Source organism: Gopherus evgoodei, chromosome 11 (assembly GCF_007399415.2).
Source record: "Gopherus evgoodei ecotype Sinaloan lineage chromosome 11, rGopEvg1_v1.p, whole genome shotgun sequence".
In the NCBI taxonomy this organism is placed as follows: Eukaryota; Metazoa; Chordata; order Testudines; family Testudinidae; genus Gopherus; species Gopherus evgoodei.
In genome coordinates, this window is record NC_044332.1 from 43331338 (window position 1) to 43354673 (window position 23336).

The 23336-nt window shown below is 46.9% G+C and overlaps 1 protein-coding gene across 2 annotated transcripts in view; it reads left to right on the forward strand.

Moving 5' to 3' along the window:
- Positions 1-23336, forward strand: part of STK39 (serine/threonine kinase 39) — a 185665-nt gene that overhangs the window by 130880 nt on the left and 31449 nt on the right. For both annotated transcript variants that reach the window (XM_030580834.1, XM_030580836.1), the window contains 2 exons: positions 20502-20554; positions 22824-22892. In XM_030580834.1, coding sequence (XP_030436694.1) covers positions 20502-20554; positions 22824-22892 — 122 coding nt within the window. The remainder of the gene's footprint in view (positions 1-20501; positions 20555-22823; positions 22893-23336) is intronic.

Genomic DNA, 23336 nt, shown 5'->3' on the forward strand with positions numbered 1-23336 from the left:
TCCATCTAGCCCAGTATCCTGTCTTTCGACACTGGCCAATGTCAGGTGCCCCAGAGGGAATGAACAGAACAGGTAATCAGGTGATCCATTCCCTGTCGCACATTCCCAGCTTCTGGCAAACAGAGGCTGGGAACACCATCCCTGCCCATCCTGGCTAAAGCCATTGATATAGTGACCAGGGAAGATAAAAGGCTGATTCATGTTGCCAAATGATGCCATCCAGACTCTGTCTCTACACCCAGATGCTGGGGATATATGGTTTACGGACTTGTCTGCACAAGGACATCCAGGGAAGTTTCATATGAATTAACTAAAACTTTGGATTTGAAGTGGATTACTTAAACCATGTTAAATCTCTTTGTGAACATCCTCATTCAGAATTAAAATGTCCTTAATTTGGTATAATTAAGTCACTCTCAAAATGAATTAAACTAAACTGAATTAAAGCTGCTTTAATTCTGATTGAATCCCTGCATGGATGCTGTTAATGCAGTTTAACTACTTCAAATTCACACCTTTTAATTAATTTGGATTAATTTTTTCAGCTTGTCCCTCTGTAAACAAACCCTTAGTTGCAAGCAATCTCACTAGTGGTCCTCAAAGAAGAAAAGACGGTTACTCACCTTTGTAACTGTTGTTCTTCGAGATGTGTTGCTCACATCCATTCCAGGTAGGTGTGCGTGCACGTTCGTCGGAAACTTTTTTACCCTAGCAACTCCAGTGGGCCGGCAGGTCGCCCCCTAGAGTGGCGCCGCCATGGCGCTCTATATATACCCCTGCCGGCCCGCCCGCTCCTCAGTTCCTTCTTGCCGGCTACTCCGACAGTGGGGAAGGAGGGCGGGTGTGGAATGGATGTGAGCAACACATCTCGAAGAACAACAGTTACAAAGGTGAGTAACCGTCTTTTCTTCTTCGAGTGATTGCTCACATCCATTCCAGGTAGGTGACTCCCAAGCCATACCTAGGCGGTGGGGTCGGAGTGAGAAGTCGCGGCACGGAGCACTGCAGTTCCGAAGGCCGCATCCTCCCTCGACTGCTGGACCAGGGCGTAGTGGGAAGCAAAGGTGTGGACCGATGACCAGGTCGCTGCCCGACAGATTTCCTGGATGGGCACACGGGCGAGGAAAGCCAGCGACGACGCCTGCGCCCTGGTAGAATGCGCAGTCACACAGCCCGTAGGGACATGGGCCAAGTCATAACAAGTCCTGATACAGGACGTAACCCAAGAGGATACCCTCTGGGAGGAGATAGGAAGACCTTTCATACGATCTGCTACCGCCACGAAAAGTTGGGGGGATTTCCGGAAGGGCTTAGTCCTCTCTATGTAGAACGCGAGAGCCCTACGGACATCCAGCGAGTGGAGCTGCTGCTCCCTGCCTGAGGAGTGAGGTTTTGGGAAAAAAACAGGAAGGAAAATCTCTTGGTTGACATGAAAGGCTGAGACCACCTTGGGCAGAAAAGCAGGGTGTGGCCTCAGCTGCACCTTGTCCTTGTGGAAGACCGTATATGGGGGGTCTACCACAAGAGCTCGGAGCTCCGACACCCGTCGAGCTGAGGTGATAGCCACTAGAAAGGCAGTTTTCCAAGAGAGGTAGAGCAGGGAGCAAGTAGCTAACGGCTCAAAGGGGGGTCCCATGAGCCGGGACAACACCAGGTTAAGATCCCAGGTTGGAGCAGGGGGACGGACGTTAGGGAATAAACGTTCCAGCCCTTTAAGGAATCTCGACACCGTCGGGTGAGAAAAAACGGAGCGACCGTCCGCACCCGGGTGAAAGGTGGAGATAGCTGCTAGGTGGACTCGCAACGACGATAAGGCCAGACCTTGCCCTTTGAGGGACAAAACGTAGTCTAAGATTTCGGATACCGAAACTTCCATAGGGCGGAGATTTCTCTCTACGCACCAACAGGAGAAGCGCTTCCATTTCGCTGAATATGTGGCTCTTGTGGACGGTTTCCTGCTGCTCAAGAGCACCTCTCTCACAGGCGTAGAGCAGCGCAGCTCGGAACCAGTCAGCCACGCAGGAGCCACGCCGCTAGGTGCAGCGACTGCAGGTCTGGGTGACAGAGGGTCCCGTGGTCCTGGGTAATCAGGTCCGGATGAAGGGGCAGGGGAACTGGGTCGGCTATGGCCAAGTCCAGCAGCATGGTGTACCAGTGCTGCCTGGGCCACGCCGGGGCCACCATGATCACGAGAGCCCTGTCCCTGCGCACCTTCAGGAGGACGAAGGAAGCCCTGAGGTGAATGGAGTGGGCTACGCAAAAGTCCCAGAGACGTATCGCCTCGTGGCACAGGGAGGAGGACCTGGTGCCGCCCTGCTTGTTGATATAGTACATGGTCGTCGTGTTGTCCGTGAACACGGCGACACAACGACCCTGAAGCTGATGACAAAACGCTTGACAAGCAAGGCGGACCGCTCTCAACTCCCGCATGTTGATGTGGAGCCCCACCTCCTCCTGGGACCACAGGCCCTGTGTCCGCAGGGTCCCTAGGTGGGCCCCCCAGCCTAGATCTGAGGCATCCGTTGTCAGGGATACCGATGGCTGAGAGGGGTGAAAGGGAAGACCCGCACATAATACGGACTGGTCTAACCACCAGCCGAGAGAATCTAAGACCTTCTGAGGGATTGTGACTAACATGTCTAAAGGTTGCCTTGCCGGCCTGTAATGACTGATAAGCCACAGCTGGAGAGGCCTCATGTGGAGCCGAGCGTAGCCGGTCACAAAAGTGCACGCCGCCATGTGGCCTAACAGGGTTAGACATGTCCTCACTGACGTCAATGGGGCTGACCGCAAACGTTGAACGATCGCCGCCATGGTCTGGAACCGTTGCAGAGGCAGCGAGGCCCTGCCCACAGTGGCATCCAAGACGGCCCCGATAAATTCCACCTTCTGCGTGGGCCTCAGAGTGGACTTGTCTGTGTTTATCAAGAGGCCCAGACTTGCAAATATGGCGGTGATCATGCGGACATGGCTGTTGACCTGCTGTTCCGACGTGCCCCGAATCAACCAGTCGTCCAGATAAGGGAACACGTGGACACGGTTGCGCCGAAGATGCGCCACGACAACTGCCATGCATTTTGTAAACACCCTCGGGGCCGTGGACAGGCCGAATGGGAGGACTGCAAACTGATAATGAAGAGCCCCCACAACGAAGCGGAGAAAGCGTCTGTGGCGCGGCCAAATGGCAATGTGGAAATACGCGTCCTGCATGTCGAGGGCGGCGTACCAGTCTCCCGGATCCAGGGATGGAATAATGGTCCCCAGGGATACCATGCGGAACTTCAACTTCACGAGGTATTTGTTGAGTTCTCGCAGGTCGAGGATAGGCCTGAGGCCCCCCTTGGCCTTGGGGATCAGAAAGTAGCGGGAATAAAACCCTTTGCCTTTCTCGTTTTCCGGAACCGCCTCTATAGCTCCTTTGCTGAGGAGCGTCTGCACCTCCTGCCGAAGGAATTGCTCGTGAGAGGGGTCCCTGAAGAGGGACGAGGAAGGAGGGCGGGAAGGAGGAAACGAAACAAACTGCAGGCGGTATCCCGTCTGCACCATGCTTAAGACCCAGCGGTCCGATGTTATTTGGGACCACGCCGGGAGGAAAAACGAAAGGCGGTTTGAAAACGGGGGGAAAGGATCCATAGGGGAAACTGTTACCGCGCCCTCGGGCGCACCTTCAAAATGAAGGCTTAGGACCAGGCGGGGGTTTTGAGGAGCCTTGGTTCTGCCCCCCTTGGTCCCAGACTGCCTGCGCCTGCCGTTCCTGCCGCGGCGCCTGTAAAGGTCCTGCCGCTGGCGGAACTGGGAAAACGGCCTACGTTGTTGCTGTTGTTGCGACCTAAAGGGTCTACGCTGCGTCACGGGGGTGTGCATCCCGAGGGACCGCATGATGACCCTGTTGTCTTTTAGACTCTTGAGTCTGGGGTCTGTCTTATCGGAAAACAGGCCCTCGCCTTCGAAAGGAAGGTCCTGTATAGTGTGCTGGAGCTCCGGCGGAAGGCCGGAAACCTGCAGCCAGGAGATGCGACGCATCGTAACTCCTGATGCGAGGGTACGGGCAGCCGAGTCCGCAGCGTCCAAGGAGGCTTGTAAGGCCGTGCGAGCGACCTTCTTGCCTTCGTCTAAGATGGCCGTAAACTCTTGGCGAGCATCCTGTGGCAGCAGCTCCTTAAATTTGTCCACTGCCACCCAGGAGTTAAAGGCGTATCTGCTCAGCAGGGCCTGCTGGTTAGAGACCCTGAGCTGCAGCGCCCCAGCCGAATACACCTTACGGCCAAGGAGGTCCATCCGCCTGGCCTCTCTGGACTTGGGGGCCGGAGCCTCCTGGCCGTGACGCTCCCTATCGTTCACCGATTGCACTACCAGTGAACCGGGAGTCGGGTGAACATGTAGATATTCATAGCCCCTAGAAGGGGCCATGTACTTTCTCTCGACTCCTTTCGCTGTCGGAGGGATGGAGGCCGGGGACTGCCAGATAGTATTGGCGTTGGCCTGGATGGTCCGTATGAAGGGCAGGGCGACCCTGGTGGGAGCATCGGAAGAGAGGATGGTGACAATTGGGTCCTCTATCTCCGAGACCTCCTCTGCCTGCAGACTCAGGTTTTGAGCCAATCGCCTGAGGAGGTCCTGGTGCGCCCTGAGATCCAGCGGGGGGGGACTGTTGGAGGAGGTACCCGCCACCGCCTCATCCGGGGAGGAGGATGATGAGACCCCAGGCACGATAGTGTCCAACTGAGGGTCTTCCTCAGCCCTCGCCTCTGCCTCCGGAGCCACAGCGGAGTCCTGCTGTTTAGACCCTTCCTCCCCTTCCGGGGAGGGAGGGGGGCGAGACAAGGAGGCTTCAGGGGCCCTACGCTCCGCAGTCGCCGGTCTAGCAGGGAGCTGCTGGGGGCCCTGGGCCTGATGGTATGCCCAGGGTGTCCAGAATCCCCACTGTTGTGGGCCTTGGTCTTGCAGCGGCGGATCCCCGAACAGCGCCGCCTGCCGGTCGGTGCCCAGCGCATACCCACTGTCCGTCTGGGAGGATACGGACGGCTGTCTCGAGGGCCACGGCGGGGCCAACCCCGGATGGTAAGGGTCTGCGCGTGCCGGCACGGAGGATCGTCTCGGTGCCGGGGACCGGTGCCGGGAGTCATATCGGTGCCGGGACCGGGATCGGGACCGGGATCTATCACGGTGCCGGGATCCTGATCGGTACCGGGTGCCGCTTCGGTACCGGGACCTGCCACCAGCTCGGTGCCGGGAGGTCGACCGGGACCTGCCACCAGCTCGGTGCCGGGAGGTCGACCGGGACCTACCACCAGCTCGGCGCCGGGAGGTCGACCGAGACCGGGACCTGCCACCAGCACGGTGCCGGGAGGTCGACCGGTGCGGCGAGTAGCGTCGGGACCTGCTCCTGGAGTCGCGGTGCCGTTGTCGCCGACTGGAGCCTGACCGCGACCGTCTCGATGCCGACCGTTGCCGCGAGTGCGACCGGTACCGCTGAGGGGAGCGATGCCGGGACTGCGAGCGGCGTCGGGATCTGGAGCGCCCAAGACGTCGGGACCTGGATGGCGAACGACTGTCTCTGGGCGGCGCCGACAGCATGGGCTTGCCTCTGGACACAACCCGCACCGGAGGTACCGGGGGTGGCAGCCGAGTGGGCTCAGTCAGGGCAATAAGGTCCCGAGCCGAGGCGAAGATCTCCGGTGTGGATGGGACCACTACCTCAACCCCAGATCTCATGGGGGAGCTCGGCGGCACCGGACTCAACGGACCCGCCGGGCCCGGAGTCAACGGTGCTGACGGTGCCGGCGGCGCCGCGGCCGATGTCGAGGCCGGGCGCTCAAGCCGGGTCTGCCTGGCCGGAGTATCAGACTTCGACGGCCTTGGCTCTGATTCCGGTGCCGGAGAAGGTCGGTGCCGGGGAGTCTTCTCGGTGCCGGAGCGATCCGGTGCCGGTGCCGATACCACGGCCTGCGAAGCCGACGGGTCAAGTGCCGCCTCCATTAGGAGAGTTCGGAGCCTCTGATCCCTCTCCTTTTTTGTCCTCGGCTTAAAAGCCTTACAGATGCGGCACTTGTCGGATCTGTGCGATTCCCCGAGGCACTTCAGGCACGCTTCGTGGGGATCGCTGGTAGGCATGGGCTTCTTGCAGGCCGCACACTGCTTGAAGCCCGGCGAAACAGGCATGAGCCTGGCGCCGGGTGCCGGGAAGGGCTAAGCCCCCGGCAAAGAACTACTTAACAACTATTTAACTAAACTATCTACTTAACAAACTAATTAACAACTATAATGGAACTAGAGATGAACGATAGACAAGCGATAGAGAACTAGGAGAGCTAGGGATGTGGAGGACAGCTAAGCCGCGCTCCACAGTTCCAACGACCGACATGGCTGTAAGAAGGAACTGAGGAGCGGGCGGGCCGGCAGGGGTATATATAGAGCGCCATGGCGGCGCCACTCTAGGGGGCGACCTGCCGGCCCACTGGAGTTGCTAGGGTAAAAAAGTTTCCGACGAACGTGCACGCGCGGCGCGCACACCTACCTGGAATGGATGTGAGCAATCACTCGAAGAAGAAAGAATAGTTCATAAAGAGGAGTTTATTAAATTGGTGGGTTTGGTTTTTTGTTTTGTTTTTTTATCTTCAGTTCTATTTGCCCAGACTCCTTTGGGTGGGCTACGTTTGTAGAGCTTTAGAACTCTTAATTTTAGAGTGGAGATTTAATAGTGCCTCCTAGAGCATGGGCCAACATTTATATTTAGTACCCAAGAATGTTGGGTCTCAAATTGGCTCTTTTGTCCTAGTGGAGCATTCAAGAGAGAAGAGAGGGCTTCTCTTATCTCCTGAGAGATGCCGTCCTGCTCTTCATTCATGATTCCCTTAATTGGGTATTGATCCTCCACCTGGCTGCTCAGTTGCTGAAGGTACACAGAGGCTTTTATAATGACCCGAGAGAAGAGAGGATATGGAGAAATCAAAGGGTGGGTGTGGGGAATCCTTCCTCAGGTCAGGCTGCTGCAGCTACCTGTGTATGTCTGGCTTAGTTAAGACAGAGTGAAACCAGGTTGCAGCTGGGTGAGAGTGAGTATTCTGGCATCAGCACAGCTTAGTTTCTTACTATTGCTGTCTATCTGAAGATAGAATATCCCCCTGTGTGTTAAAGATGGTCTGAGATAGCTGTACAGGTAATGAATACAGACGTCCCTGTTACATGCTTTTATGTAGAAGTATTCCAAGCCTAGTTCTTAGAAGCCCATTTTAGTGTTCCCTCCCCCTTCCCATCAAAACAAAAAACATTTGCTTACCGTGTCGTGTGGGTTCATAATGGTTACTTCTTTCCCCCTTCCACTGTGAAAGAGAAACTCTTTTCTATCTTCTCAAACTTAACAAGGTAGGCAGGATAATATGGTTATACTCCTATCTGGAATAGTTTGTCATCTACAGTAGGCATATGGCTTTTAAATAAGCTGGATCATTTTAAGGCAGATGAGAAAATATACAGACTGGCTCATCCACCCCTAAAACAAAAACCAACATTTCATCCAGATCTTGAGCTGAACATAAATTCCACTTTTTTTCTTTTAATTTTTTATTTGTTTTTTGTATGCATGTCTGCTAACCATCTTTTTCAGGCATGAAACTGGCAGTAGCCCTGGAATAACCTTTCGTGTCATTTCATGCTAGATCAAAATAGATCTACAAGCTGATTTTTATTTTTATTTTTTCCCTTGTCAACCTGTCCTTTCTTGGGAAGGAGGCAGAAAAGGGAGGTCTTGGAGTCTCATTGTGGAAAAGAGTGTTGCTTGTGTTCCTCATGAAGAGTATTCAGTGAACAGTCATATGAAACTTCCGTATCTGTACAAAACATCATTTTGTACAGATTCTGGTATTTCAGAACAATAAATATATGAAATCACAAACTTTCTTGAAGTTGAAATTGATAAATAAGAAGCACTGTATCCATTTTCTTTTAGAAAGTGGGCTAAAAGCAAAACAACTTGTTTTCAGTAGCTTTACTGCTTATTTAAAAAAAAAATAAGTTTTGGTATAATATTAAAAAGAAATCCATGGAGACTTGCTGCTTGTCATCTATCCCGGCTAGCCCAACTTTATTTGAACTGTAGTCTGTCTAGTTTTCAGACACCGATTTCACTATGATCTCATTCATATCAGCATTTAGAGATCTAGCTGATGGACACTTTACAAATAAAAAAAAAATGTACTCTCATTTATTATCTGTTGAACTTACAGTTGCAAAAACATAGGCCTTGGCTACACTACAGAGTTGCAGCGCTGGTGAGGGGGTTACAGCGCTGCAACTTAGGATGTGGCCACACTTGCAAAGCACGGCCAGCGCTGCAACTCCCTGGTTGCAGCGCTGGCTGTACACCCGGTCGAGCCTCGGGTGTAGGGGATCCAGCGCTGGTGATCCAGCGCTGGTCAGCAAGTGTGGACACCCACCAGCGCTTTTATTGACCTCCGTGGCATAAGGAGGTATCCCAGCATACCTTAGAAGCCTCTCTGGTAATCATGCACACTCCACTGCCCTGGGCTCAGCTCACCCCTCCTTTAAATGCCCCGGGAATTTTAAAAATACCCTTCCTGTTTGCTCAGCCAGGTGTGGAGTGCAATCAATCATTCAATCAATCAGCGACCATGCCTCCACGCCCCAAACGAGCCCCAGCATGGAACAATTCAGAGCTGCAGGACCTCATCAGTGTTTGGGGTGAGGAGGCTGTGCAAGCACAGCTGCGCTCCAGAAGGAGAAATTCTGATACCTATGGGCAGATATCGCAGTCCTTCCTGACAAGGGGCCATGAATGGGATGCGTTGCAGTGCAGGGTCAAAATTAAAGAGCTGAGGAGTGCTTACTGCAAAGCCCGTGAGGGAAATCGCCGCTCAGGAGCTGCCCCCACAACCTGCCGTTTTTACAAGGAGCTGGATGCCATACTTGGGTGTGACCCCACTGCCAATCCTAGGAGCACGATGGAGAGTTCAGAGCAGGGAGAAGTGGGGGAGGGTGTAGAGGAAGCCGACAGTGAGGCTACTGGCGTGGAGGGAGACACCCCGGAGTCCCAGGAGGCATGCAGCCAGGAGCTCTTCTCAAGCCAGGAGGAGGCTAGCCAGTCGCAGCAGCAGGAAGTTGCTGGTGAGGAAGAAACTGAGGAGCGTGCTCAGGGTAAGTAGATTTTTATGTTTTGGGAGAGGAGGGTTTGGGTTATGGCTGCCTGCATGCATGCCTAAACGTGGAATAGCCCTTGATTTGCTCTATCACGTCTCTGTAATCTGCCTCGGTAATCTCTTGAAAAGTTTCAGCTAGAGCGTTTGCAATTTGCTTTCTCAAGTTGATTGGGAGAGCCACCGTGGTCCTTATCCCGGTCAGACTATCTCGTCCGATCCACTGTGCAGTGAGGGGTGGGGGGACCGTGGCTGCACACAGGCAAGCTGCATAGGGGCCAGGGCGGAATCCACATTGCTGTAGAAGACCCTCCCTCTCTTCCCAGGTAACACGCAGCAGTGATATATCTGGCAGAAGGAAACCCTGTTGAGAATTTAGGGATACTTGAGTGCAGGGCGCCAGGTTCGCGGTCCCACCCCCCAGCCCCGCGGTGCGTTCCGGTCACCCCCCCACCTTTCCCAGCACGTAGCTATCCCCGCGGTGCGCTCCGGTCTCCCCTCCCCCCCCACCAGCAGGCATCCAGCCCCGCGGTGCGCTCCGGTGTTCCAAGCACATTGGTAGCCCCGCGGTGCACTCCGGTGTTCCCCCACCCCTCCCAGCAGGCAGCCAGCCCCGCGGTGCACTCCGGTGTTCCAAGCACGTTGGTAGCCCCGCGGTGCGCTCCGGTGTTCCCCCATCCCTCCCAGCAGGCAGCCAGCACAGCTGTGCTTCCCCCCCCCCCCCACCAGCAGGACGGCATTAACGCGCCCCCCCCCCCCGGCAGCAGCTCGCCACCTTCCTGTTCACTACTGTCCCCTGTGCAGGACACCAGCTACGTCCTGTACCCAGTGCAGATAAACCCCAGTGACCCATCGGTCAATTCCCCCTCCCAAGGGGAACTCGGGGGGAAAAACACTCACCCCATTGCTCGCCATGACTTAGCTTCCCTGGCCTCTCTGTGTTATGTGAGGTATGTGCGAAGGACGCTACCAAAAGTCTAAAAACTCCTTCACTGTGTGATAATAAACAATGTAGCCTCTGTGTATTATATGGTTCTATCTTTCTTTTTTCTAGTGACCTTGACTAATGCAGCCGGATCACCTGTCTCACGTCGATTGCAGAACTTGAGAAGAAATCCCAGAAAATCAAAAGAAGAATTGATCAAATCAGTTATGAATCACTACAACAGAGAAAGTAGGAAGACACAGGAATGGAGAGAGAAAATGTATGAATGGAGAGAGAGAATGCATGAGGGGAGGCAAACAGAAAGCAGGAGAAAGGAATTGGCTAGCAAAAAAACCTCAGAGCAGATGATAAGCCTCCTGGCTCGCCAAACTGAGTCTTTCGTGTCTCTCGTAGCCATGCAGGCAGATATGTACCGTGGTAACCCACAGCCCTCCCAAAGCTCTCTTTCTTGTTCCCCAGTATTTGCACAAAACACCTTTCTCCAGCAGCCAGTTTCTTATTACCCCCATCTGCCCCCAACACCTGTACGATCACCTACCAGCCCTGATAACTATAATTCTTACCCTGTGCACTCCACCCCCATTACCCTGCAGCATAGTAATCCTGAAGTGCAGCAGACATTGAACAGTAATCCAGATAGGACATATTCAAACCTCTGAATGTACAGTCCACCACCCTAACCCCCCTTGCCTTTTATGTACTGTATGTTGAATAAAGGATTTTATGTCTTTTTCAATACGTTTTATTATTGCAGGAAGTGGTAAATTTTGTACCCCAAGGTAGAACAAAGCACAGCAAAGGCACCAAACATTACTGTTGCCTCTGAGCATCAAATTACTCCCTTAAAGCATCCCTAATCCTTGAAGCCCTTTCCTGGGCCTCCCTATTAGCCCTGCTCTCTGGCTGTGCAAATTCATCCTCTAGGCGTCGAACCTCGGAGGTTCATTCCTCACTGAATCTTTCACCCTTCCCTTCACAAATATTATGGAGGGTACAGCACGCGGATATAACAGCGGAGATGCTGCTTTCCCCCAAATCTAGCTTCCCATAAAGACAATGCCAGCGGGCTTTCAAACGGCCAAAAGCACACTCCACAGTCATTCTGCACCGGCTCAGCCTGTAGTTGAACCGGTCCTTGCTCCTGTCAAGCTTCCCTGTATACGGTTTCATGAGCCATGGCATTAAGGGGTAAGCGGGGTCTCCAAGGATCACAGTGGGCATTTCCACGTCCCCTACTGTGATCTTGCAGTCTGGGAAAAAAGTCCCGGCCTTCAGCCTCCTGAACAGGGCACTGTTCCGAAATATGCGTGCATCGGGCACCTTTCCAGGCCATCCTGAGTAAATGTCAGTGAAACGCCCACGGTGATCCACAAGCGCTTGCAGAACCACGGAGAAATACCCCTTGCGGTTAACGTACTCTGATGCCAGGTGGGGTGGTGACAGAATAGGAATATGCGTCCCATCTATTGCCCCTCCACAGTTAGGGAAACCCATTTCTGCAAAGCCATCCACAATGTCCTGCACGTTCCCAAGAGTCACAGTTCTTCTTAGCAGGGTGCGATTAATGGCTGTGCAAACTTGCATCAGCACCATTCCAACGGTGGACTTTCCCACTCCAAACTGGTTCGCCACCGATCAGTAGCTGTCTGGAGTTGCCAGCTTCCAGATTGCAATAGCCACCCGCTTCTCCATTGGCAGGGCAGCTCTCAATCTCGTGTCCCTGCGCCGCAGGGTAGGGGCGAGCTCAGCACACAGTCCCATGAAAGTGGCTTTTCTCATCCGAACGTTCTGCAGCCACTGCTCATCATCCCAGGCTTGCAGGACGATGTGATCCCACCACTGAGTGCTGGTTTCCCGAGCCCAAAGGCGCCGTTCCACGGTGCTGAGCACGTCTGTTACTGCCACAAGCAATTGAGTGTCTTGAGCGTCAGGCGTTTCAATATCATCATCTGACTCCTCACTGTCACTTTGCAGCTGAAGGAATAGCTTCACTGCCATGTGTGATGTGCTGGCAACATTCATCAGCAAGGTCCTCAGCAGCTCAGGCTCCATTTGTAACAGAAATCTCAGAAATCGCGCTGCAGAATCACAATGCCGCCAAACTGCTCGGAATGTGCAGCAAAGCATCACGGGGCGTTGGAACAGGAAGCGGAAAGACCCGCACACTTCCTTCCCCTTCCCACAAGCCACAGCGCCAAAATGGGACGAGGTGCTCTGTGGGATAGCTGCCCACAATGCACCACTCCCAACAGCGCTGCAAGTGCTGTAAATGTGGCCACACTGCAGCGCTGGTAGCTGTCAGTGTGGCCACATTGCAGCGCTGGTCCTACACAGCTGTACGAACACAGCTGTAACTACCAGCACTGCAAAATTGTAAGTGTAGCCATACCCATAGTGTCCTATCTTAAGCTTCAACCATATATGATAGTCAGTAATGGTAGATTCTTTGTAGGTAGCCTGTGGAACATGGTTACGTGACCATAGTAGGAGTATAGTTAGGTAATTATTTGTAAAACTACTTAATGTGTTTTTTTTAAATGTGGGTGCATGAAATTATACTGTCTTCATGTCTCATGCTCTCCCCGCCCCACCCAAACAATCAAGTTCATTTTGCAGCTTCAGTGGTTGTATTTCCCACAGTCATTGCTTTTAAAGCAGAATTTTTGTTTTGTAGAGAGACATACACACACTTACTTATTCTATTTTGGCCTTTGGGTCATCTTTCTAAAAGAGGAAAGGCCAGGTTCAGAAAGACTAGTGACTAAATGGGCAACCACCTTGCTTTGGTTTCTGTATGAAAGCATAGTGCTGATCAAACCAGAAAGGGGATATCTTAGCTGTTTAACATCTGCATCACATGATAACAATGAAAGCAAAAAATCAATGAAGGATTTAAAAATATCTGTCATAAAGTGCAGGGTTTAAATACCAAAATCACATTGCAAGGGTGATGCCTGCCAAAATGTTGTGGTATGATTAAATAGTCATTCATTATGTTTTGGTAAGGGGTGATTTAAAGTGGCTCTGTAGAACTTTGGCACCGGGAAATGACTAATGTGCCTATTAGCTATCAAAAAAGCAGTTTTGGAAAATTTAACTCCAGTTAATGTGCTTTAGTGTAAGCTGCTCTACTGCAGGAAAAAAGCTGGGAAATCTCCCCAAACTACCATAATTAATGTGCCCCTGGCTACAGTGCTTCTGAAGAAGCAAGAAACATAGCTGCCAAATAAGCATGACAAGGGACTGCAAAAAGGGGTGTGTGTGTGTGTTTCAAAGAGTAGAATTTCATAGATACATTAGAGAGAGTAGTAGTACTAGAAAGTAGGTGCTGTTAACAAATAATGAGGGAGATTAAATTAATGACTAAGGTACTGAATTCCTTTCTTCTAACATTTCTGTCTAACAAAAATACATGGAATCAGTTTGAACAACTAACTAATGAAAAGTAACTATACCTTACAAAATAGGAGTTGCTTTTAAAAAAAAAAAGAAAAGAAAGAAAAGGAAGGAATACTTGGGAAATCTACATACAAATTAGCTAGTCCACAGGACCTGCATCCAAGTGTATCAAGGGAATTAACAAGTTAATTTATTGCATCACTTACACTAATTAGCCCTGGAGGGATAGCTGAAGACCAGAAAAGTAAAGGCAGTTGACACCAAAAGAAAGAAGTGATGCTCTGAACTCCCGAAACCCAAGTGTAGCTTTTATCTGGCCTTCTTAAAATGCAACAAATAATTTAAAGAAAACATTAAATGTCTAGAGGATAATGGGACTGTAAGCAATAAGCATTGTGGATTGCTGGAGAATGGGTCTTGCCTAACAAAAGACTTGCTTTGTTTGATTGTTGCACAATTAATGAATGAAGGGAATGCAGCAGGCAATTGTGTGTGGCCAGCAGACGAACATCCGCCGAAATGCCACCGACAAGCGGCGTCATCCAAAGGTGATTTTTGGTGGCATTTCGGCAGCTATGCCTATTGATGTTGCCGCTTGTCGGCGGTGTTTTGGCGGATGCTCCTCCGCCGCCACGGGTCCTCCGTGGCTCGTCATCTGGCACCTGCCAGACGAAAAAGGTTGGGGACGACTGATATACAAAGTTTACAGTTTGGTTCAATGGCTCTCATCACCCCCACTCTACAAATTGTTACAGCACCCTGTCTGTAGCTGGCCTAAGGAAGAGGTGGAAGCCCCTAAACTGATGTCTTGTAACATGTTCAATCTAGTTTTTTTAAATTGTACTGTTGGGGGCGGCTGCATTTGGTAGGGGGAGAGACTGAATGACATACTAGATCTCTTTTCATTTCTAAATGTTTTAAGATATATATCCTGGACTGTCTCCTCAAAGTATATTCTGTGGTACAGAAGTGCCTAGCTGTAGATAACTGATTTCTTGGTGAGTTTGGGGTGATTACTGGATTTGGGAAGGTAGGTGTGGTGGTCTCTAGGTTTCTGGTCTGTAGGTTTCATTATTGAAGCTGATGCTAGTGTGAAAATGTTTGAGAGAGTGTTTAATGGATGAATGTTGGTTGTTGTGATTATGGTAGAAATCTGAGGGAGTTTAGATTGTCTGTCCAGAAGATGAAAATATCATCCTATGTATCTCAGATATTTCATTGGTTTGCTGGTGCATTTGTCCACAAATTCTTCTTCAAGGTTGTCTGTGAAGAGGGGAAGTGGTCCGTCGGAGAATCTGTAAGGGGTAGTCCACATCATGGAACAATTGTATCCTGTCTTTGAAAGTTGCACTCTCAAACTACATGTAGCATGACCAATAAGCGCTACAGAACTTTTTAGCTAATTTTGTGGTATCTTGAGGCCTGTGGCTTGTGTCTTGGTGCAGTGAAAATTGTCATAATTTAGTCTTTCTGTTGTAAAATGCCACAGTCCAAAAAAAGTCGTCAACCCCAAACTCCAGACTATAGCAGTCCTTTCACTTCCCTGGGAAGCAAACTGCATACAATGAAACGATGCAGTTCCCTTTTATAACTGTTAAAATGTGTTTTGCATACATGCTGCTCTGAAAGTCAGAAGGAGCATTTAAAAGTTGCTTATTAGTAACTTGCATCAAATCATATATAATACTTTAATGTCTTGTTATATACTGTATTTTCCAGCTGGGAAAACTTATTCTGCAGTTGCTAGACACACAGCAATCAGAATAGTACAAACTGATGTAGTGTTCCCAAGTGTTGCATTTTGGATTTCTCAGTTTGCCAGTGAAAACACACATAGCCTGGACAATTCAGCATTGTCTACACGTCTGAGGGAGTATGAGTCTACTGTTCATCCCAATAAAGGCATGGAGTAAAGATTTGGTGCTCCTGTTGCACTAACTTCAAAAGGCAGTATGCAGATACCGAGTGCCAGGAGATGATGCCTCTTGCATTTGGTGAAACAGTGTCCTGTTTAAGGGAGATGTTAAGACATTTGGCTCACTTGCTTTTTCAAGAATGGGTGTTTAATGTGAAGTTCACTGTCAGCCCTTTGCTGAAGAAATTATTCCACATATTTCTGTGACTCTGATATTGGAAGTAAGCCCAAAGAATGAAAGAGCTTTTTCTTTTCTTGGTAAGGCTACTTGAAAGCCATAGCCTCCCTGGTTTTTCCGGAGAGAAACATCATTTTATACTATAATTCTCTGCTGACTAATGGATGTGGACTTAATGGCAGAAGCAAATGAGCTTAATAAAAGGCTGTATGTTACTAATCAGAAAACTGCATAGTTGCATTATCTGTCTTTCTATTAGATTATACCAAATTACCTGTTAGTATCTGTTTTACTAGAATAAAGTGCCAGATACCTCAAAGTTGAAATAATTTTCAAGTGTCTGGTATTTTCAGTAGGTGGATACTTTTCATTATAAACATTGCTTGTAGCTTTGTAATTTTTCAATATCTTCTAGCTCATTCTAGTAGGGTGAAGTATCCATTTTTGTTATGTTTTGCTGTTTCCTGACTATATAATGTTTCTAGCAAGTGATGATAGATCTCAGTCATGGCTGAATGTGTCTGTCTGTTGGATTTAGGTTTCCCACAGTAAGACTTTATGGCCTGGTACACTGAAATTTGAACCTGCTTATAGTTCCCTTACTGAAGAGAAGAATAATGGACTGAAGAACACATTCTACTGCTGTTAGCTTTTCAAGTATATTGAGCTATTCATTAGAAAAAAGTGTCTGCTACAGCAATTAAGTTAGTCTCGGGGCTTAGCCCGCTTGCTGTTTCCAAAAATGAGATGGATTTCTATTTTGCAAATGAATGAATGTTTTATTGATGATGAAAGTTATTAACTGATACCAAAATTGGAAATCTGAATGGAAAGGAGATTTTTGCAGCATAATCCCTGTAGAATCTTAAAGAAATTCTTTAGGATGTATAGGAAACATGTTGCATGCTGAACTGGCTGCATGCTGAACTGGCTGAAATGCTTTTTTCCTGGTATATATGAAGGCAGCAGTTTTTAGGCTTCAGTGCTGTACCATCTATATAAGCAGTCTGATCTCGTATTCGTGGGAAGAACCTCTGAGTGGAAAAAGTACTGGAAAAAGGAACTGTTTGCATTAATGCAGTTTTATAAACATTGCTACAGCTAGAATGGGGGGAAAAACCCTTGAATAGTTTCTCAGATGAAAACTTCATTGAGCTGCCCAAATGAATATTTTTGTTTTTTCTAAAAAGCTGTGTTAAAAATTTGATTGGCTCTTGCTAAGCTATTGGAGCAGGTGAATGACAGGTGAATGATGTCTTACACATTTCAGATAGTATTCCGAAGTTTATTTTACACTTGGACCACTCAAGCATATTTTATAGCTATAAACTAACCTCCAGTTTTACTCCCCAATAAGTACTAGTAGCTTGGATATATTTAGAGAACTTGTATATAGAAATTAGTTTTTTAAATTGTTGTTAAATCCATATTGTGGGTGAAACTCACCTCACCCTGACGAAAACCAAGCTTTGCACAGAGACCAAAGCAGGGACAACGTGACAACACTATATGGGCAGGGTGCAGGCCTGCAGTGCAGGCACTCTTCTAACTGAACTAACAGCCACAATCACATCCCGCCTCCTTTCACAGTTCCTAGCCATATGGTCCATGTTGAGGGTTGTGTCGCTGCCCTCTTCCGCCAGCAATCACCACCCTGTCCCACCCCCAACATTGGTTTCTGTGCCAGCCTGTTTCTGTCCACAACACACACTCATCTAGTATGTAGGGATGCAGTTCAGTTACGTGCACTTACATGCAGCTTTCTTATGGAGCTATATCACCATATTGATCACTGTTTACCTTCCCCACTAGGGTACAGTGCATGGATTTTTGCCATGGTTAAACTAAGTCATGGAGCTCCAAAAAGATGCATGGGCTATACCTGTAATACAGCTTTCAACAAATGCCTAAATCCTTCAGGATCAGGGAAGGAAAAGAGATCCAAGATGAGAGCATCCAGTGACTGCAAAGGGCAGGTCAGACCATGTGGGCCCCTAACCTTTTAGATACTTGCATTAATAAAGGGATCTTGCCACTAGCTACAGTCTTCTCTCATGCTAAACCTGAATCCATGCTGTAGGTTGGGCTGGTTGGAAGGAGTGCACATTGTGTTAACAATTACAGAACAGGTTAGTTGGCATAGAATCGTAGAATATTAGGGTTGGAAGGGACCTCAGGAGGTCATCTAGTCCATCCCCCTGCTAAAAGCAGGACCAATCCCAACTAAATCATCCCAGCCAGGGCTTTGTCAAGCCTGGCCTTAAACCTCTAAGGAAGGAGATTCCACCATCTCCCTAGGTAACCCATTTCAGTGCTTCACCACCCTCCTAGTGAAAAAGTTTTTCCTAATATCCAACCTAAATCTCCCCCACTGCAATGCCTGAGGAAAGGATGTGGAGAAGAGAGAGTACGGGGACCGAAGTAGTTTGCATGGTTTATATGTTATACCAATAGAATAAAAACCAGCAGGATCTTATTAGAAGGGATAAGGCAAAGATGCCACATTTATTGTAAATATAATAATAAAGCAAAAGATAAAAGTAAACAAAGTTGTTTAACTACTTATTCCTATCACTACTTATTCCTTATACACAACGTGTGTGTGTGTGTGTGTGTAATAAATATATAAAATATTCATTCGCACAATCATTCATTCAAGTTCTGTATAGATGTTATAGTTACCAGCCTCGAAGTTGCTCATGCCAAGTTACTGGCCAGGTATCTTGGTCGTAAGGATGAAGCCGAGTCTGTGTCAGATGCACCTGATGCTCCTGGAAGTTGGCAGCAGAACCAGAGACTCAAAGTCCTCAGTCTTTAGAGTGCATTCTTATAGGAATTAATTCCTATGTTAGTTTATGGGAACTGTTTCATCCTGCTGTTGCTGACTCAATCAGCAGATGGCACATTCCTGGTGGCTCCAGACTGTCCAAAGTTTGTGTTTCTCATCCTTCCATGTGTTGGGGTGGATCCCAGTTTACCCTCCGGAGGTTGTCTAGTGGTCCACTTGACACATTCTTCAGCTGATGCATACTCCCTTTCTAGGCTGGCACCTCCCTAACCATTCATGTACATCAAGCATTCATCAATATACATTCCCTATCTTAACCATGTTTTAATTTACTGTCTCCACCACTTTTGGAGTGTGTACTAATTTATTTGAGACTCCCGGCCCTTTAATCACAGAGGGTGGGGGTCTGTTCCTAGGAGCCGTTGCCGTTACAATGAAGTGAAAGTCACTTAATGGCGTATAGCGGTTGTTTACATTGTATCAGTTACAGCTTAAGGTTCACAGAATGGGTGGTAGCCTAGTGTTCACTTTAAGAACAAAGTCAATTAACTTGTTTGTAAGTTTTACATAGTAATATAGTATCTTTCACAGGACAGATACAAGCAATGGTTTCTGCAGACAGTAGCTTACAAGTTTTAACAGAAGACCGAAGAGATTTTTGTACTTGGTGAAACTGTTGGATTTTTAATATTGAATGTAGGCTCCTAAAGAATGAATAGACAATGTGGCTGACTTGAACTACATAAAATAAGCAAAGAATCCTGTGGCACCTTATAGACTAACAGACGTTTTGGAGCATGAGCATGAGCTTTCGTGGGTGAATACCCACTTCCTCAGATGCATGTCATCTGAGGAAGTGGGTATTCACCCACGAAAGCTCATGCTCCAAAACGTCTGTTAGTCTATAAGGTGCCACAGGATTCTTTGCTGCTTTTACAGATCCAGACTAACACGGCTACCCTCTGATACATAAAATAAGTGTTCGAGTGTGTATATTACCAATGAAATCTTGAAAAGTTTTCCAACCAATTTTATTAAACATTATAGAGCAGTTGTGGGCAACTAGTTGCCTGCGGGCCGCACGCACCTTGTCAGAGTAATCCTCTGGTGGTTCATGGGACAGTTTGTTTACATTGACTGTCCACAGGCACAGCCGCCTACAGCTCCCAGTGGCTGCGGTTTGCCGTTCCCAGCCAATGTGCACTGCAGGAAGTGGCAGCCAGCACATGAAACCAAAAAGTAGAGTTCTTATTGAGTTGCTTACAGTTTTGAATTCCCAAGACTTCCATGTTTTGTACTGTTTCTCATTAACTGTCAGGCAAGGAGGGAAAAACAAAAGAAACCATTTTTCTTGCTCTGTATTTTTGTACTCGCTGGAAGATGGGTGGTAGAGAGATGATTTGCTTCTGATGTTATAGTACATATATGTTTATATAACTTTATGCTGGGAGACTTTTTTGTCTTTCAAAACATTGCTTTATGTTTTTTGTTTCACTTGAAAACTAACATTATTAGGGTTATATACAGAGTCTGATGTTTATTTTGTATTAGTTTTCTGGGTTTATTCTAGCATGTGGGTCCCTGAAATTGTCTGGCTGTAAATGGTGTGGCCAAGATTGTTTGTTTGTTTTAAATCTAAAAAAAAACCTAAATATAATCCACCATAATCGCCAACGTATTCTTGTTTCATTGTACAGAGTTTTATTAAGATTTTATACATCAAGTACTGAAAATTTGAAGTACCGTACTGAAATACTGCAGCAGCGATTATCCCAACAACTTTAAAGTATGAGCTGTTCCTGTACTAGAGAACTGGAGCTGGGTTCCCCACCCCCATAATAAAAGTTTGCTTTACGGATCGGATGCCACTATTTTTTTTTAATAATTTAAAAATACATAATTCTGTTGGTTGCTCTTATAAGACCAGTATTGTTAAATTTCCCTGGGATTTTCACTTATTTATGTCTGCTTTTATTTTATACTCCAGTTGGGTAACAGTAGAACATAAAACTGTGAAATGCTTTTTATATATTAACAGCAACTTATTTATATAGTTGAATACACTTGTAATGAAGCACAGCTTATTCCAACTTATTTTAATGTTTGCACTGGATGTTTTTCAGGAACTCTAGAAAAGAACTTAATGACATACGATTTGAGTTTACTCCAGGCAGAGGTAAGCCGACCTTTAATTAAAATAATTCTTTTAGTGCTCAAAAGGGTATTTCAAAATTATATTAACCATTAACAGTAATAAAATTACCACTCTGAAGTGTTTCCTAGTATGCAAAGTTGTATATTACACTACTTAAACCAAACAAAAATAGTGCAGAATATGTAAATTCTAGTGACAAGGTTATATCTTTTACAGTATAATAGATACAGAATAGATTTTTTGTTTCACTTTTTAATCTAGTGAAATATGCAGTATATAGAAAGGTCACTTTGCAAGGTGACGTGAGTTACAGCATGTACATTTTTATGGTGTAACAATAAATTAATCATTGTGTGAGTGATAGAAAGTCGAGTAAGTTATCCCTGAAAGCACATGTGATTATAGTCTGAAATAGTACTCTGAAAATGGCATTGTGAGGGTCCACATTTGAGTCTCTTATGGCTTCCATATAAAATTTGCCCAGTTTTACAAGTGAGAAGTGTTTGCCAATTCTGCAAACTCCACCTTTTTCTGAAAGTTATCTGTATTTCTGGCTTGTGTATCATCACTAATAATTAAGTTATTGTAATTGGAACTTTAGAATCCAGCTCACTTTTCCAGCTGTATTTGCTTTCTATTGCTAATAGTTGTAAGAAGCCCTAAAACTGTATTTTTGCAGGTATTATTGGTTAAAACATATATCTGATAGGTTGAGTAAGAAGATACTGTCCACTTAGCCAACATTTGGGCAATAACCATACTTCAAATTTCACAGCAACTGAGTTTTCTAAATTGAATACATACTAAGAGTGCTGCTGCCTACAAGGAATCTAAATTGGAAGGGAAATTATGATTATACCTCTACCCCAATATAACGCGACCCAATATAACACGAATTTGAATATAACACAGTAAAGTGGTGCTCAAGGGGGCTGCGCACCCCGGTGGATCAAATCAAGTTCAGTATAACACGGTTCACCTATAACACCGTAAGATTTTTTGGCTTCCGAGGACAGCATTATATTGAGGTAGAGGTGTACTTAAAATAGATGTCTTTTTCTTGGACATAGGAAGGTAGAGGTGTGTGTGTATGTGTGTGTGTGTTTTCTTTTGGGTAAAATATACCTATAGTGCAGTTGATGAGATATATAGGGCTATATGCTCTCCTCTCTTATTAATTTAATTTATTTATATAGTGGTATTTTTGCGATGGTTTGTTTTAATATAAGTACACAAACATACCCCCTATCACTGGCAATCATTATGGAGATCAGCCTCTAGATGATCCTCCAAAGAGATCTTCATCTACCTAGATTTCTTACTGATCGTTGGGATAAAAAGAAAGAGAACAAGGCTGACCAGGAGACAGTGCCCTGTTCTGACAGACAGGTAGACACCATGATTCAGGCTTTTGTGACCTCCAGGCTGCATTACTGCAACTCTCTCTAAGCCTGGGAATGAGTATACAAACCATGGAAAATGTCCAAATGATCAAAAATATAGCAGCCTGCCTACTAAGAAATACCATTAGGCAGGATCCCATCACCCCAGGGTTCCGGTCAGTGATCTGACCTCCCGTTTACAGACTACATTGAGAACAAGGTTGTAGGTCTAAGCTTTGCAGGAGTGGGGATTGGGCTATTTTAGGCACTCTCTCTCTCCTTCCTTAGTCCTGGCTTTCTACAAGAATTGCATCCTTCAGGAATGAAGGAGCTGTACACAGAGTAAGACATGGGAGTTGAAGATGGTGCTCTTAGTGTCTATTCCACAGCTATGGAACTCCCTGATCAAAATGACCTTGAAAATTACAACCTTGAAATCCAAATGAAAGGGCCCATCTCTTCAATGTAGCTCTTTCTTCATAACAATAATAAAGAAAGCTCAATAAGAGAGCTTAAGGTGATTGCCTTTTCTGCCTTGGGAGGAAGGGAGTGAGAATCACACAGCAACAACCCCGTCTTATTTTCTTGTAAGGTGCTCAGATATTACAGTGAGTGCAATATAAAATATCTAGTTAGGTAATAGGGGAGAGATGTCAATGCCAGGGAATGATTTTTATGGGCTTCATGGAGAATCAAAATGTTATCTTGTTTGTTGCTCTGCAGAGTATGATGGGCTAATAATCAATGGGAAATTATGGTTCCCTTTCTTATCTTTTTCTAATAAAGACAGTTTTGAATTCAAGCACACTTAGGGTGTTTGAAGCTGAAATATGTTTTCTTAAATTGCATTGGATTATTGATTTTTATTTTATGGCCACTAATACGCATTCATTTCACCTTTTGAACAGACACGGCAGATGGCGTTTCTCAAGAGCTGTTCTCTGCAGGCCTGGTAGATGGTCACGATGTAGTTATAGGTAAATTACACTTAGTTTGCAATCATGCTCTTGCTAAAACTTGTGCTAAATGGATGTGCTTCTGCATCTTTTTATACAAAATGCATTCTCAACTTTGCTTTCCTTCTCATATATGTACAAGAGAGCCAGTAGTTCACTTTGATATAAATCCTTCCATTATCTCTGGAAGTCAGAACTACTGATTTAACATAGGTTTTGATTTCACCGGGCTGTCTTTCCTGCTGTTATTTTCTAAGCAGTAAGTCATAACTTATGTGCTAATTTCAATTTTTGTTCAACGGAAAACTGACTTTTGAATTAGCTAGTTAGGATTTATGGATGAGATTTTTCAAAAGGGCTCAGCATTGGCATAATTCTGCTCCCATAGAAGTCCATAGTAAATCTCCCATTGAATTCATGGAAAGAGAGAGAGAGAGGAATTTAGACCAGTCCTGAAAGATTTAA